The 14,746-nt window shown below is 42.7% G+C and overlaps 2 protein-coding genes across 5 annotated transcripts in view; both read right to left on the bottom strand.

The window, feature by feature from the left end:
• Nucleotides 1-2,903, bottom strand: part of nbeal1 (neurobeachin-like 1) — a 37,477-nt gene extending 34,574 nt beyond the window's left edge. For all 4 annotated transcript variants that reach the window (XM_070855911.1, XM_070855912.1, XM_070855909.1 and 1 more), the window contains exon 1: nucleotides 2,809-2,903. In XM_070855911.1, the coding sequence (XP_070712012.1) occupies nucleotides 2,809-2,859 (51 nt within the window). In that variant the 5' untranslated portion in view covers nucleotides 2,860-2,903. The remainder of the gene's footprint in view (nucleotides 1-2,808) is intronic.
• Nucleotides 2,904-5,717: 2,814 nt separating this feature from the next.
• Nucleotides 5,718-12,074, bottom strand: stradb (STE20 related adaptor beta). The gene is made up of 11 exons (XM_070855913.1): nucleotides 11,919-12,074; nucleotides 11,228-11,308; nucleotides 9,474-9,576; nucleotides 9,199-9,320; nucleotides 8,960-9,068; nucleotides 8,692-8,815; nucleotides 8,419-8,590; nucleotides 8,192-8,296; nucleotides 7,812-8,068; nucleotides 7,640-7,682; nucleotides 5,718-7,480 (listed from the first exon to the last, which is right to left on the bottom strand). The coding sequence occupies exons 1-11, from the start codon at nucleotides 11,928-11,930 to the stop codon at nucleotides 7,319-7,321; spliced, it is 1,290 nt and encodes a 429-aa protein (XP_070712014.1). The 5' UTR covers nucleotides 11,931-12,074; the 3' UTR covers nucleotides 5,718-7,318.
• Nucleotides 12,075-14,746: the final 2,672 nt, after the last annotated feature.

Below are 14,746 nucleotides of genomic sequence, written 5' to 3'. Positions count from 1 at the left end.
ACCAGCATCTGCACGTGCTTGGGGACAACACTACGGCATCCAATGACAGACAGCTAAGAGGATCGCTGGTTACGTAACCGTCTTAGTGTCATCTGTGACCTCTCGACCCTCTGCAACTCTGAGAAACGAGCAGCAGATTCTCATTAGAACTGTTAAAATTCATACATTATAAATCCTCTAATTGCTTCAGGCCTCCGCTAATACACAGGATCCTCCCTTGTGCTATTTATAAGCCCTGACTGTGTATAGAAACCTGCAGGCGTGTGCAGAGTTTCTAGTTGCTGTGATCCTCCCATTTATTCTAAAGAGCATATCAACAATACAATAACAATACAATACAATTTTAAACAATGTATTATAAAAGGAAATAATAATATGCATCTAGCAATCCAATTTGCAAGTGGGCGGATGCTGCGATGGTTCACTTGTGACCATCTTTAAATGCCTATTCAGCACATTTTTGACTTTATAATTACAGGTATATTCACAAATGCAATGGCACACAGTATAATAAGTAATCAAACAATCAATGAGTGATTGTTCAAAGGCTCGAAAAGAAAAACATAACATGGAGTTGCTTAGACTGCTACTTCCCATACAACCCCAGTGCAGCACCAGTCCCCATCAACACACTAACTCCGTTGAGTTGACTTTGGTGAGCTGGTTCTCCTAATGCGACCCCTCGGCTGCTTGTGTTCTATGAGCTTCCTCTGTCAACAATACGCATCAGACTGACTCCTCCTCGGAGAACAGTACGAGTGTTAACCTCTGACGCTGAAGGCAGTGGTGTCTCTACTGTTGTGTCAATCATTAAACAGACAGATGGCATGATGAGCACAAGAATAAAACAAACACCTTCCAAGCCATTGAAGTGAATTATATAATCTAGTTTAAATAGCTATTCTGTACTTTATTCAGTTTTTATGTTTGAATTTCCTTTAAAGTGGCAGTACTATGGTGATTGTAGGACAGAAGATGTCTGAACATCGGTTTAAATTTAACCACTTAAACGCCAACATCACTGAATGTATGAAGCCCCAGATATTAATTATTAAGGGTTAGTTCAAGTCACAACCCAACTACCAGTGTAGTAGTGATTGATTCTACAGTGAGAAAATACTATCCATCAAAGCCAAACTACCAGTGCTCCCTTGCACAAGATAAGAAAACTGTTGTTCTGGGGTGAGACAATAAGAGGCTGGGAAGGGGAGGTAAATGTCTGGGGTTGGCTGTGAAACACTTAACCCTTCGGTGGGACACAGGGGGTCTCAGGGCTTCACATCAACATTCTTCATCTGATTTAGACCACGTGACTGCAGGTTCTCCTTACAGCCAACATATCCTGGCAACCCTCACAATCACGCATGAACATATATAGTGGAGATACATCCCGCTGGCCATACCTGACATTTCAGCTGCTCTGGGAGACAGACAGACAGACAGACAGACAGGCCACTGCACATATATATTTAAATGCTTCTCTCTGTGTCTGTTTAAGCTCACGCAGAGAGAAATATTGGCCCGGTGGACCCTGGCTCAAAGTCAGGATGAAATAAAATGATCCTTCCTCGCAGTGTAATGCTTAGTCAATGCAAATACACATTCCTGCTAGAGCAAATGCAATGTGTATGCTCGCAGCAATTGCTGGCATTTTCACAAGTGACTGTGACAAGTGTGTGCGGGTAGCAGTGTGTGAACCCCAAACAACCACAGCACTGCCATTAAATATTCTATTCATGTCAGCATTCAAGCTTCTGTACTTTACTTCACAGGGTGAGGATTATTCAATGTCATATCCTAAACTTGCAGAAAACAGCTTTGCTTTCATGGAGTAAATGCTTCAGAGAGGGTTGTGCACTCTGTGTGTGTTGTTGTGAGGGATTACTGTGGGGAGTATGTGTGTGACTGCAGCCACGCTCACGTGAGGAGAGGCTCAGGGAGGCCGTTTTGATTGGACAGCGGGACATGCGCATGCTTTATCGCCAAGTAAATTAAATCTAGCCAACAGCTGACTCAAGGGGTGCTGGCTCTACTTGAGTGCCATTCATTCATCTCCACTGTAAAAACAGAGCAGTATCCTTCACGCACCGCACTGTTCACTGCAGCAGTGCCCACCACATTATGAAACATCCTACATTAAATTGATTTTACAGCCTGGCATTGTATTCCTAACTCGTGTTGTGTACACTGTGTTTTATCTGTAACTGATGGAAATGTATTTGGAATTAATTGGGCTGGTGACTTTTTGATAAATATCAGATATATTATTAATTCAGCGCTAATATGATGGAGATTCCTCCCTGTCCACAGCTGCAGTGACTACGTTAAGTTATATTGGTTTTCTGTGGAGTAAATATACATTTATTAGCATAATGGACCCCCCCTACCAATAAATCCTTCTGCAAGCAATTTCATTAGTCTGGGTTTAACAGGAGCATTTCAGAGTCCTATCGTGCTTTATATGCTGCTTTAGAGGCTTTTGCATCCTGAGAAGTTTAATATGTGGTATAACAAGATGCTAACTGTAACTAAATCAAAAGCAATCCTTCACTTTAGTGTAAAGAACAAGCTTTGAAACCCTGTATTGATTTTACTTACCATTAACCACAGCGTGCCACGGCAGATACGCTCAGTGTGTTATAGAAACTGTAACATTAGACTTCAAAATATAAAAGCCATGAAACCTCTCTGCCCAGGAGGCCACGACATCACACTGTCCATTACTCCAGCTAAAGACATTTCCCAGACTGTGTCACAGAGAATAATCAGGCCACAGTGGGAGTGTGTGTGGACAGGACTCCACCTTACCTTAGAACAGTAGAGCATCCACACCTCGTACAGTCTCTCCTTGGATGCCATGGTGCCACTGACTGGCACCCTCAGGCTGTAGTGTCCACTGAGGTCACTTCCCTGGCTGCTTCATGGTTTCAGTCAGGAGCTAAACCTCTGCTGCTGGCCTTCAGTGCTCAACATCATGACTGTCCAACTCTGGCAACTCCTTCAGTAAATGGAAAAGATGGACAGAAGCAGAAACTTTGCAAAAATTATTCCATGGCAGATGAGAGTGTCCCAGTCCAGGGGAGGGCTTGGTGCAGCTGGGCCTCTTCTTCTTCTTCTTCCTCTTCCTCTTCTTCTTCTTCTTCTACGGCTCTTCTCGGAGGGTATTCCCGGTAGTGTTTGCGCTACCTATGACAACATAGACAATTACCTCTCATGGGACGGATGCTTTGTCACGGTCAAAAGAATTGGGGAACTATTCACAGCTTGTAACACCAAAACACCTCCAGTAACGTCAGTCCTGGTGCACTTTGAGCTGCCCTGCTGGCTCCAAGCGCCCACAGACTGAGGCGACTACACGGCAAAACACACACCATTAATAACGCCTGTTTCTCTTGTGTGCTCTACAATTAAGCTACAAGAAAACTCGTTCGTCCTGTCGCAGCCGTACAGAGGTTTCGGTTTTCTTCGGCAAACACTGCTGTGACGGTTATCCCTCGACCTTACCTGACCATGCTAGCTATAAGCTAGCTGTCAAAAAAGCCTATTTCTATTTTTTTTAGCCTCCCATTCTCCTCCTCCTTCTCATGTGACACAAACGCCTCGTCCTCCCGCGCCCGCTGAGCTACAGAAGCCCCATATAAAAAAACAATAAGCGTATAAATACCTGAGAAAATGCATTAAGACCGTCGAGAAATTGAAAACCACTCACCTGTGCACGGAAAAGACCAACTGTCACTGACGGAGTTGTTGAAAATGCGTCAAGCTGCCAACAAGCAGGACGCACACAAAAATAACGGGAACATCCGGTCAAGGTGCGGTTGGAGTTATTTCAAAATAAGAGCGAAAGATTCAAAACAAAGGCACAAATGTGGCAAACATGAATTTTCTTCTTCTCTAAAGCTACACCACTCCAATACTTACGTTTGATTATAAAAAATAAATGCCGTGTTAAAGTATATTTTGTATTGCTGCGTCAATCTATGGGATCACTCCTAGAAATTTACTCAGATATGAGAAAACTCTTCTTGTAAATGTAATGATTTTATTATAAGTCACAGAGTGATGTGGTACAATAAAGATTATTGGTTTAAGGAAAATAAAAAGACAAGATACCCTGGCCTTAAGGTTTATAATGGTGTATAAAGGTGTTTGCACTAGAAAATCACGGTTTGTGGTGTAGGTTTTTTGGTTGTAGGTTTTCAATGTGCAATCAAAGGTAAAACAAGAGTACAATATATGCTCAGTGTTATGGGTTTAATACGCCACAATGAGATGGCATATTATATGGAATATCTGACCTGTTGTATTTCATTGGTTGTATTCTGTATGCACAATGTAAGACGAGCTTTTAATATGGTAGGTGAGCCGGAAACATAATGCACTGCAGCAATTGGCACAAAAATACTACCAACCAAGTGAACGTATTCGGGCTTAAAATGCAGTTTCAATGCACAATACGTGTCATTTATTATGATAAAAAAAATTAATCTCATAATATGTGGCCTGTAATATTCATCATAATTGTCGGCGTGTTTGCGACAGTCTAACCAATTTACGTTGTCGATGTGGACTACGTGGTTGCTAAGGGCCGGGCTTGGTTGCTGCGTCTGTTTGTTCTGATGTGGCATCGCCACCTAGTGGAGTCATAGAGAACTGCATTTTATTTATGTCTGTGACCAAATGTTTTATTTCAAAGGAAAAAAAGCTGATTTCAGATGTTATATGATATGAACATATAATGTTTGTAGTGTTTTAACTGAAATGTTGAGCAAAATGTCTGCTGTCCACCACAGATAAATGCTGCATCAATACCTAATTCCTTCTTAGAAGTTAGTATTTCCCTTCCTCTAATAATTATTGTCTCAGAAAACAGCTGCATGTGGCCCCTTTTAGTTAATCATACATAAATTATACCTGGATGGCAATATAAAAATATAAATCATATACTATAATGAAATATATCAACTATTATAGATCTCACATTATTATCTACCACAAGCTTTTGACTTGGAAGGAAAGTGAAATACACAGATTTGTTATATAGAGACAGGGAACGTAATGTGTGGTCATTCACATATGATATACCCCTTCTCTCGTAATTTATTCAAATATTAGTGTCAGATTGACAAAAAGTATTAAGTCCAAGAAAAGTAGCCACAGTGACATGAAGTTATGATAAGCTTAAATTAACATAACATGCCGATATTGTTTCATATAGCTACCCTTATTTCTAAAATATAATAAATGCTTGTGTCTTACTTCCTGTCACAGAATTACTTCCTGCCTCCAAACCCTAAACATGACCTGCAGAACCAATGAGTGAACAGTTAACAGAGGATGACGGTCCCCTGAATTGTTCACATGTACATTACCTTAATATATAGCTTATTCATTTTTGTCACAGTTGTTCTCATCACTTGATTTGATGCTGAATTCAATATAAAAAACCTCAGACATGTAAAATGATCCTGTGACTCTTAGATTGACGCCACCTGGAACCTGTTCAGCCAGGAGTTATATAGAGTTATCTGAGTAACTTTGACTTAATTTAGTCTTTTTACAGTCTGAGTTTGAGATTAGAGCAACTCCCACAGTCAAAGCACACACAACACTCATCTATCAGCACAAGTCTATAAAGAAACCAAGCAAGACTAACAGGAAGTTTAGAAATCAAATGTTGTATATACATATACAGTATATCATTTGGAATATGTGTATATATAAGGCTCATATAGCTACCATGTTTGATATGTACTGTGGGTCACAGTTCTCGTACACAGTACACTAAATCACAGTTACAGATAGATCACCGTATTCAGAATGCAGGTGTCAGCCAAACATAAAGGCATTGTTGGAGCGGTGGTCACTGACAATATTCTTTTGTCATCTCACTGATGGTGATCAAGGCGGGGAAGGTTTTCATCTACTGATGGTTTCTAACTCCTACGAGGAACACTATATATATATTCTATTGCTCGTGTGCTCTTTTTGCACTTTGTCTTGTTTGCTCAAGGGCAAACATGCGATAACATGTTTTAAAAGGACTATACATAAACACTATGTGCATATATGCTCAGACACACAGAAAAACTATATTTACATATTTGATTGCGGCTAGTTGTCGACTATCATTACTGACATAGATATATAAATATCTATCATGCTCTAAGTTTTGGTAACATGGTTCCCATAATTTGGGGGATTGGAGGATGTAAAAGTATAATGTTGCCATAGAGTCAATTAGTAAACTGCTACAACTTGACCATATTATTATATTTGTTTACATTTTAGAAAAATTGGCATTAAAAAGTATGCCGAATTAGCTATTAACAGCTCCTATTTGTACCGTAGCCATGAATGTAGAGATAACTGCCACCCTGAAGACAAATTAAAAACATGATGATTTTCAAGCAAGTTCTGGAGTTATGAGCTTCTTCTGTGATTTATATGCAGGTTTCTAGAGGTTTATTCACAGTGGAAATCAGAGATAATGATATCCTCAAATAGTGTAAGTGTAAATTTGTCTATTGTTTTTGTGCGTTAAGATTTGGCCGGGTTATGAGTCAGAAAGCGAAAAGAGTACATATTTTGTCACAAATTGTGCCTCACGTATCTGCCTCCATGCCACCCCCCTTCAACAACTGTTTAAAAACCTGACGCAGATGAATATATATGCACATATGTGTTGTAAATATATTTCTATGCACCTGTATTCACTATTCACAGTCTGAATACACAGTAACACTTTAAAGGAAAAATCCACCCTCACATAGTTTTACACTTTTCGATGAACTCACTAATGTATTCAGTTAATGAGGTGCTCCATTTGTCTGAATGCTATTAGGGGAGAAGAGCAGGTACAATACTCACCCATCAATGGAAATATGAAAAGTACACTGTGAACAACTGTGGCACAACTAGCTGTTTTTAACAATGAAGTATTTCTGGGTGGACTTTTCCTTTAACTCATAGTTGCCTTTCACCTCAGAGGAAGGGCCTGATTATTAGTCAACTCATTCGTCTTTCGTTCTGTGACTCGTCAACAGTCCATTATTATTATGGATCCTTACTTCATGATCAGAGCAGCTTTTTTGATCCAGCACTTTCACAGCCACATCACTAACCCACGACCCAAACATGCATCAGACAAACATATTTAAAAAAAACAAACTACAAAACTACTTAAAAAAGGCTCAGAGAGTCGGGTTAATAATAAAAAATAAAAGCACAGTAGAATTTGGCCTCATTGCTTCGCTTTGATTGTCTTGTGTTTGGCTTGCTAGTCAGGATTTGGAGATTTGGGGACGGAGAATCAGGGTTAGGAGAAGTCCCACACAGCTTCAGCCGTGTCGGTGGGGGCTGACGGCGGAGCATGGCAGGACGGGCCTGGGGGGCATGATACTGGAGGGTCCTCGGGGCTGGTGAGGGGCACTGCTGGGTACATGAGGCTGAGGAAGGAGTCTCTGGTGTGCCTCTTCACCTGTCACAGAACAACACAACTTCATTTCCCAAGATTGTCTGGAATCTTTGTCACAGCATGTCACCAGGTGAGATGTGGTTTTCAGGTGTTCACCTCTTGTTCTTTTGTTAAATTAATTGTTTATTCCATTTGTTATAATAAATGGTACAGCAAGTCTACCTGCTTGAAGAAGGCGTGAGTCAACAGTGCAGATGCTGATGGTCTGTGGAAGACAAAAACAAGATAAACACACCGTCATTTGCATTAAGATCTATATGTTTCCACTATATATGACTGCGCTCCTATCAGTTTCATAATCGAATGAAGCTGACTGGTCCTTTAATGTAACCACCTGCGCTCAGGCTGCTGCTGCAGACACAGCTGGACCAGGTTGTGCAGGGTGGCCGAGTGGTTTTTGGGTCCGGGGCTCTGAGGTCGGTCGGCAGGGGGAGCGGTGGCGCTGTGCGTCAGGCTTCCGGTGGCCACGCTCTCCCCGATGCCCGAGTCAACTCCGGACCGCGACACCTTCAGCCCCCCCAGCTCGCCCAGCGGGAAGGGAGCCACGTCCAGCAGGCAGCAGTGGGAGCCACGCAGCTTCTGAAGCAGCATCTGAACGGGAGGAATCAAATACTGATGCTAACACTTTTGTGATTTAGGTGAACAGAGCCTTTAATGCTAAAGACACACATACATGTCCCTGATAAGCAGTTTGAGTGCAAGTATTTTAATTACCTGAGTGGGGGGCATGTCCTGGAAAGGCACCCTGCCGCTGACCAGCTCACAGGCCACAATACCTAAACTGTAGATATCTGACTTGACTCCGTACCCGTGCAGGTCCTACTGAGGACAACGCCATGGGTCAGGAGAGACAGGACTCAACAGAGCAAGGCTAGAAAAAACTGACTGCACTATTGTTATACTCATTCAGGAGTATTTGTGTTCATCTCGTGAGTCCTGACCTGTCGCAGCAGCTCGGGGCTCAGCCAGGGCAGCAGGGCGGGGCTGTGGTGGGGCATGTCGAACACGGCCCTCATCCTCTTCCCCTCACGCATCATACTGTAAACACTGTGGAGCCCTGAGAGGTAGACACGCCCCTCCCCTGACAGCAGGATATGACTGGCCTTCACCCCCCTGACAGCAGAGCAATATGTGGACAGACAGTAAGATAGAAATATTTGCATCTTTTTTTCCTCCTTGTGATAGAGGTGTATCTTATAGCGTCTCCCACTGACCGGTGAACGTAGCCCATCCGGTGCAGGTATTCCAATGCTTTCAGGACACCGTACAGCAGGTACGCTATCAGGGATTCACTCATTCCATCCGGGAAATAAGTCCTTAGTAAGGTGTCTGCAGAGCCTACGAGGAGAGGGAGAAAAAAAGGGGGGAAAGGCTGAGCAGGTAGTTCTAATGGAAAATCAGCAGTGATTTATCTGAATTTTAAGAGCACAATCATTTTGACAAAGAAACAAAAGAGGAAACTGAGGTGTGGCAGCGGCTGACCGTAGGCCATGAGGGGTGTGAGGACCCATAACTGGCAGCAAGAGTTGAACACCAGGCGAGAAGTCAGCAGGTTGGGGTGACGGAACAACCTTGACAGCAGAACCTCGTTCTGGGGTTTGAGACATAATAGAACACAAACAACCGTGGATGGAAAGCAGCTGGTAGTTGATTGTGGGTTTACAGGCTTTGAAGAGAAATATACTAAGAAAATGTGTCTTTTAAATAGATGTTTGCCTCACCATGAGCTGCAGCAGCTCCTCCTCGGTGCACTCGTCCAGGTTGGTCTGTTTGACGGCCACCAGCTGGCCGGTAGGGATGTGGCGTGCCATGTTCACCTGGCTCAGGTTATTGAAGCCCCGCCCTGTGACACAGTGAAACCATATTGCATTTACAGTTGTCTTGAAAGATCTGGACGGGAAATTAGGTGCAATTTAAACTCGTTGAAAGCGTCTCTGTAATGCGTGTAATGCGTCTGCTGCTGTAATGGTCTGACTCAGTGTTGCGGCGCTCTCACCCAGTTCGGACAGAAGCTGGTAGTGGGCTGGCTCGGCTGACAGCCCTGTGATGTCATCTCCACCTGCTGGCCCTTGCAGAGTGTACTCAGATCCGTCGCAGCTCTGCAGGAACAAACACACACATATAATCTGCATTTACCTCAAATGCAGAGCAGAAGTAACTCAGCAAGGTAACTCAGCAAATAGTGTCATGTTAAAACCAGATGATGGCGCAAGAGGAAAAGTTAAGAGATCAGAGTTATTAGGATTTGTCTGAACAACATTTAATGCCAATACGGCAATAATTCATGAAATATTTCAGTATAGACCAAAGTGGTGAAACGACAAACTATGAATACAATGCGTCAACAATTATTGCAATACCGATATCAACTGCAATCCCCTATAACATAATCACAATTAGATTGTGTTGTTCAGCCCGACCCCCAACTTCCACCTGCCTGCTCCCTGTAACTGATATAAACAAGAGGGTCACATTCTCAGAGTACAGAGAAGTCAGCTAATCCATTACAGGAGATGTCCAACAGAAAGATTTAGTGACGAGCCAGCATGCAGAATATTGGACAAATATTCAGTATGCTTGTTGCTGTTTGGGCCACCATCACTGAGCAGCTGAACTTGTGAGTTGCCAGGGTGGGGGTGGATTAGGCTTCAACAACAACAACAACAAAAGTAGATTACTATTATTAACAACAATCATATAGAGCCTTTTCAGTTCCAATGCTGTGCTGTGGTCCTGAAAATATGTCACTTACTGTCCCTTTAGTAATGCATCTTACACAACAACCTATTTTGCGGTGGTGAGGTAATGTGTGAGGGGACGGTCTCTGCCAAAGGAGGGGGGGGGGGGACAGGTTTCTGGAACACAGTCATGTCTGATTCACTTTCAGCGTCAGCAGACAGCTGAAGGGGTTTCTGATGCAGCTTTGCTTAAAACACACCGGCTGAGTGTGTTTTATGGGTTTTCACCACGCTGTCCCAGCATCAGGTGACCTTACACACTGGCAGTACATTTAATCAGTTAATAATGATGACTAAATGTTGAGCACTGCATTAAGACAGATTATTGTTATAGCAGAATAGCATAAACAGGCAAACTTTCTGCTGAGGTAAAAATATAACGTGGAATATTAGCTATGCTTTAAAGGGTCATTCCACTTCTTTTACACGTGGAGATCAGTTTACTTGTCACATTAAGTGCTATTCAGCCAGCTGTATAATGTCTCCCATGGCTCTGGAGGAGCTTTGTCAAGTCTGAGAAAATAACCCCCTGATGATGTCATAGTGATGTCATCAGGGTTATGCTGACTTGGGCGTGAGGCAGACTGATAACAAAAAGCCTGTGTTAGACACTGGGAATAAAAAAGACATGGGCATTCACCAGCCATAAATAGTCTAATGAAAAAAAAATTTTGAATTGCATTATGGGAATTGTAATATCCAATGTTTTTGGAGGTTGACTCATACTAGAGACTTCAAATCGCCACCTCTGTCACACCAATTTCAACTGCTCTTGTTTTTATCTCTCTCATGGGATTCCTCAAAAGTTAAGAAATGTAAAAGAGATGGAGTACCCCTTTAAGCATCATCAACAGATTTGACAGCTGCAATGTTATCCCAACAGTTTCTGTCTTTCACAACTTAAAGGCAAGAGTCAAGCAGCTCCAGACAGATGAGAAATGAACAGTGATGAGATGATGGAAGAGCATCAGTGTGACCCTGTCTCCATGCTGACAGCGTCTTGGCTACTGACCAGGAACTGGTGGCTGGTGTCCTCATAGCACTCCTCTATGTCCAAGGGCTGGACCTGAGCGTGGGAGATGCAGGAACAGTCCTGGTGAAGGGGGGGGAGGAGCACAGGTGAGACATGCCCCACAGGACAGGGAGGGGAGGAGTGGAGAAAAGACAAGGAGCTTGGAAGTGGAGAGCGATACACCACCTCGAGGGGGAGGCTGGGAGGGTCAGAGATGAGTGAAGGGAAGCGAGCATTTGGGAATGTGGGCTGTGAAGGCACTTCATGGGGCATTTAATCGAAAGTGGAGAGAGTATTAGAGTGATGATAACAGGCAGCAAAGGGGCCGCTGGCTGACTGATGTGTCCCAACAGAGCAAGATAGAGCTGCATGCATACTAGATGTGCCTGCTTTATGAGAGGGACGTGCAGATAGACTATATTGAAATCTGATATTTTATAGCACATAATATGTATGTAATGCAGGATATTTGACAGACCATATTCCCCATTTGATCACCTCGAAACATCAAGTGTAAAAATAATATATTGATATCATATAATATTATTTTCATACCCTTAAAAGACTTTGCCATATTCCACCAGAGGCATCAGCATGAGCCAGCCGATTCGTGACTACACATCCACTAGGTCACATTTCGGCGACACGCACGGAGGCACAAAGCAAAACCCATGCAGCATGATGCTCTTACCAAGAAAGACATGGAGTCCTTTTGGCGATGGGACAATCACAGGCTTTGGCATTCATCCGCTCACAGGCCGCAGGAGACCGACCGCGATGGAGGGAGATGGCGGTGTAATATGAGACAAACGGCGAATCCCCCACTAGACTAGAAAGCAGCAGCCAGCATCCATCCAACTTCAGCCATTCATCCATCCGTCTGCGCTTCACCTGGCAGGATCAGCTGATCTACAGATCTGAGGGAACGATAGGAAACTCACTGTCCATGCGATAGAGGGATATTGTGAATGAAATTGTGAATAGTATTAGAGCCACACATCCCCGATGAGCAGTTGATGTATTTTTTCCCTCTGTTGACTTGGTTTATGCTGCATTGCACAGAGGTTATGTTAGTGGTGCACTAAAGCAAAATGTGTGCATTACAATCCTAACTTCATCAGTTTGCTAAACAATAATCAAATTCAGTTGCACTTCAAGGTTAGATTTACTGCAGCAATTTTCGCTTAATCACAGCAGGATTATAATTAAAATCGACGGCTAATAGTATTACAAGGGCACACATATTAGCTTATTTCGGTTCAAATGATTGTCTCACGCGTTCATTTTTAACTCTGAAGTAAGGAAAGGCGACACAAAAACAATAATACGCATCCTGTAGGTCTCCTAATTCGGTAGCTCGGCTTACAAATGTAAATATGTGGGCACAGCATTGCGCTGACGTTATCTCAGTTGAATAAAGGGTGTTGTGTTTGCTGAATGTATCTGAAGTTCCCTGTGATTAAAAGAAGCTGCTCACCTTCTCCTCTCGACAGGCGCTTCGACGTAAACAAGTTAAAAATACAAAGGAGAGCCTGGTATCCTACACGACACTGTGTCTATAAAGTTCATATTCTTTCATTCTCTGTCCAAATTACAAGAGCTGTTCAAAAAGTCACCAGTTGACTCCCAATATCGACGCCCATAACACCGCGAAGCGATAATGTAGTCCTTTGACAGGACTTTTAATTTGACAGAGATAATTGGCGCATGATAAATACGTCACCGCGCTCACCGTCGCTGGTTCATGACGCAGAAGCTGCCCTCTCCTTCCCGTCTTCTCTATTGTTTGAGGTTTTGGTTGAAGGGATTGACAGACCGCTGGATCTGCCCATGCTGTGGAATAACAGTGAAATAGGGTAGGTTTTTATGATTGTCAGACATCTTTTATACCTTTAACGCTGTGATGCGACTTGTTGCCAGTTTGAACTCGCGATCGCATTGTTAGCCAATGAAAAAATGTTAGCTAACATTTACCGTTGCCATAGCTGGCCTGCTACACATTTGCATATACTGGTTAGCTAACATTACAAAATGAAATATCATCAGTGGCTCGCGTTTGCCTTCATATAACAAAGTGTCAAGTATGTAAACATGTACCATACATGTCAGTTAATAAACAGTTGAACATGAAGCGTAACATTGTCGTTACCCGTGTTTGCGAATTGCCATATTCAACAAGAATTTATAAAATCCTGATCCAAATATCCTGATCATAACCAAAATATATTTTACATTCAAACATGGATCTTCTGGTAAGATCGGCACGTAGACGATCCTTAAGGTGATAACAGTACAACCCAGGTTTATGGTTTTACCACAGCCTACCAAGGTGGGAGATTACTGAGGCAGTTTCACACCAACAGTTTCTGTAATTGAAAATGTTTTCACAAATAGCAGGGTTTTCATATATTAAAATCATGCCGAATGGCAGGTCAGCTCCCAATGATTAATGATTAATTGAAAGTGTTAAACTCATGTTTAGCTCGTCTGTATGTTTACTGGTCAGTGAAGCGCCTTAAAGTAACAGGTTTTTCAAATGGGAGTTTGGAGGAAGGCACATATGTAGATTAATTATTCAGATCAAATAGATTAGATGAGTATTCCATGTAGGTGGAAGTTGCATTAAACTGCACTGTTTTGTCCTTTATAATATGATAAGACCTGCCATGGAATGTCTGCTCATGTTCCAGTCAGAGGTTTCTGGTTATGCAGTTAAAGTGCCCCGTCCAGTTAGTGTCACATGCTGCTTCCAATGTCCTGTTTTTTTTACATAAGCCCTCAGGCCCTGTCCAGTTTGTCAGATCTAAGATGCACTGGGGGCAGATGCTGTGATACAGCACGAATGGAGACAGTGAAGCAAGGGAAATAAGAAACCACTGAAAACAAATCAAGGTCAAGAAGGATATCTTTCCACTGTTGGCTTAAAGTTCAGGTTAGAGTTTCAGGTGTGGAGGGAAAATAACTTCTTGAGGTTTCTAGTGTTGCATAAATTGTTTTGCCTTCCTTATTCCTGAGTACGGTATTCACATACTGACATTTCTTTCGCTGCACTCGTTGTAGGTCAGTGTGGATAAGAGCATCAGCTGAATGCTGAGATTAGAGATGGAGGGAGATGAAGTCTGTGAAAAGCTGATGTAAGCAGCCAGTCTCTGTGGGACAGCTGTGACGGACTAGTGCTGGATAGAACGCCGCTGTGTTGTCTGTGTTTCACAGAGTCACTGTCTGGGTTGCCGCACTGACATTTTACACCTTTTACAATGTGCAACAATCTGCCAACATTAAGTGGCTGTTTTTAGATTGTAGCCAGAATTTCCCACAAGTCTTTTCAGGCCAAAGGAAATTGCCTGTGTGTGCAGTCAATAAAATGTAGACCTCACATCTTCATTTAATTTCTGTTAGCTAGCATTTCTCACTTTGTTTTTTCTTTGTCACTTTGTGCTTTATCACAGCGTCTGCCCTCTTCGTCAGGAAGTTAAAGGGGCCGTGGGGCTGCAAGAGCATCCCTCACTATGTAATTTC

This window comes from Pempheris klunzingeri, chromosome 24, assembly GCF_042242105.1.
Source record: "Pempheris klunzingeri isolate RE-2024b chromosome 24, fPemKlu1.hap1, whole genome shotgun sequence".
NCBI lineage: Eukaryota > Metazoa > Chordata > Actinopteri > Acropomatiformes > Pempheridae > Pempheris > Pempheris klunzingeri.
This window is presented reverse-complemented; position numbering and strand designations above follow the sequence as displayed.

Excerpts from the sequence above, each read along its gene's own strand:
- stradb (XM_070855913.1), bottom strand. Across the intron at positions 8,816-8,959 it reads CACACCCCTCATGGCCTACG|GCTCTGCAGACACCTTACTA; the intron begins GTCAGCCGCTGC and ends CTCTCCTCGTAG. Across the intron at positions 8,591-8,691 it reads CGGATGGGCTACGTTCACCG|GGGGGTGAAGGCCAGTCATA; the intron begins GTCAGTGGGAGA and ends CTCTGCTGTCAG.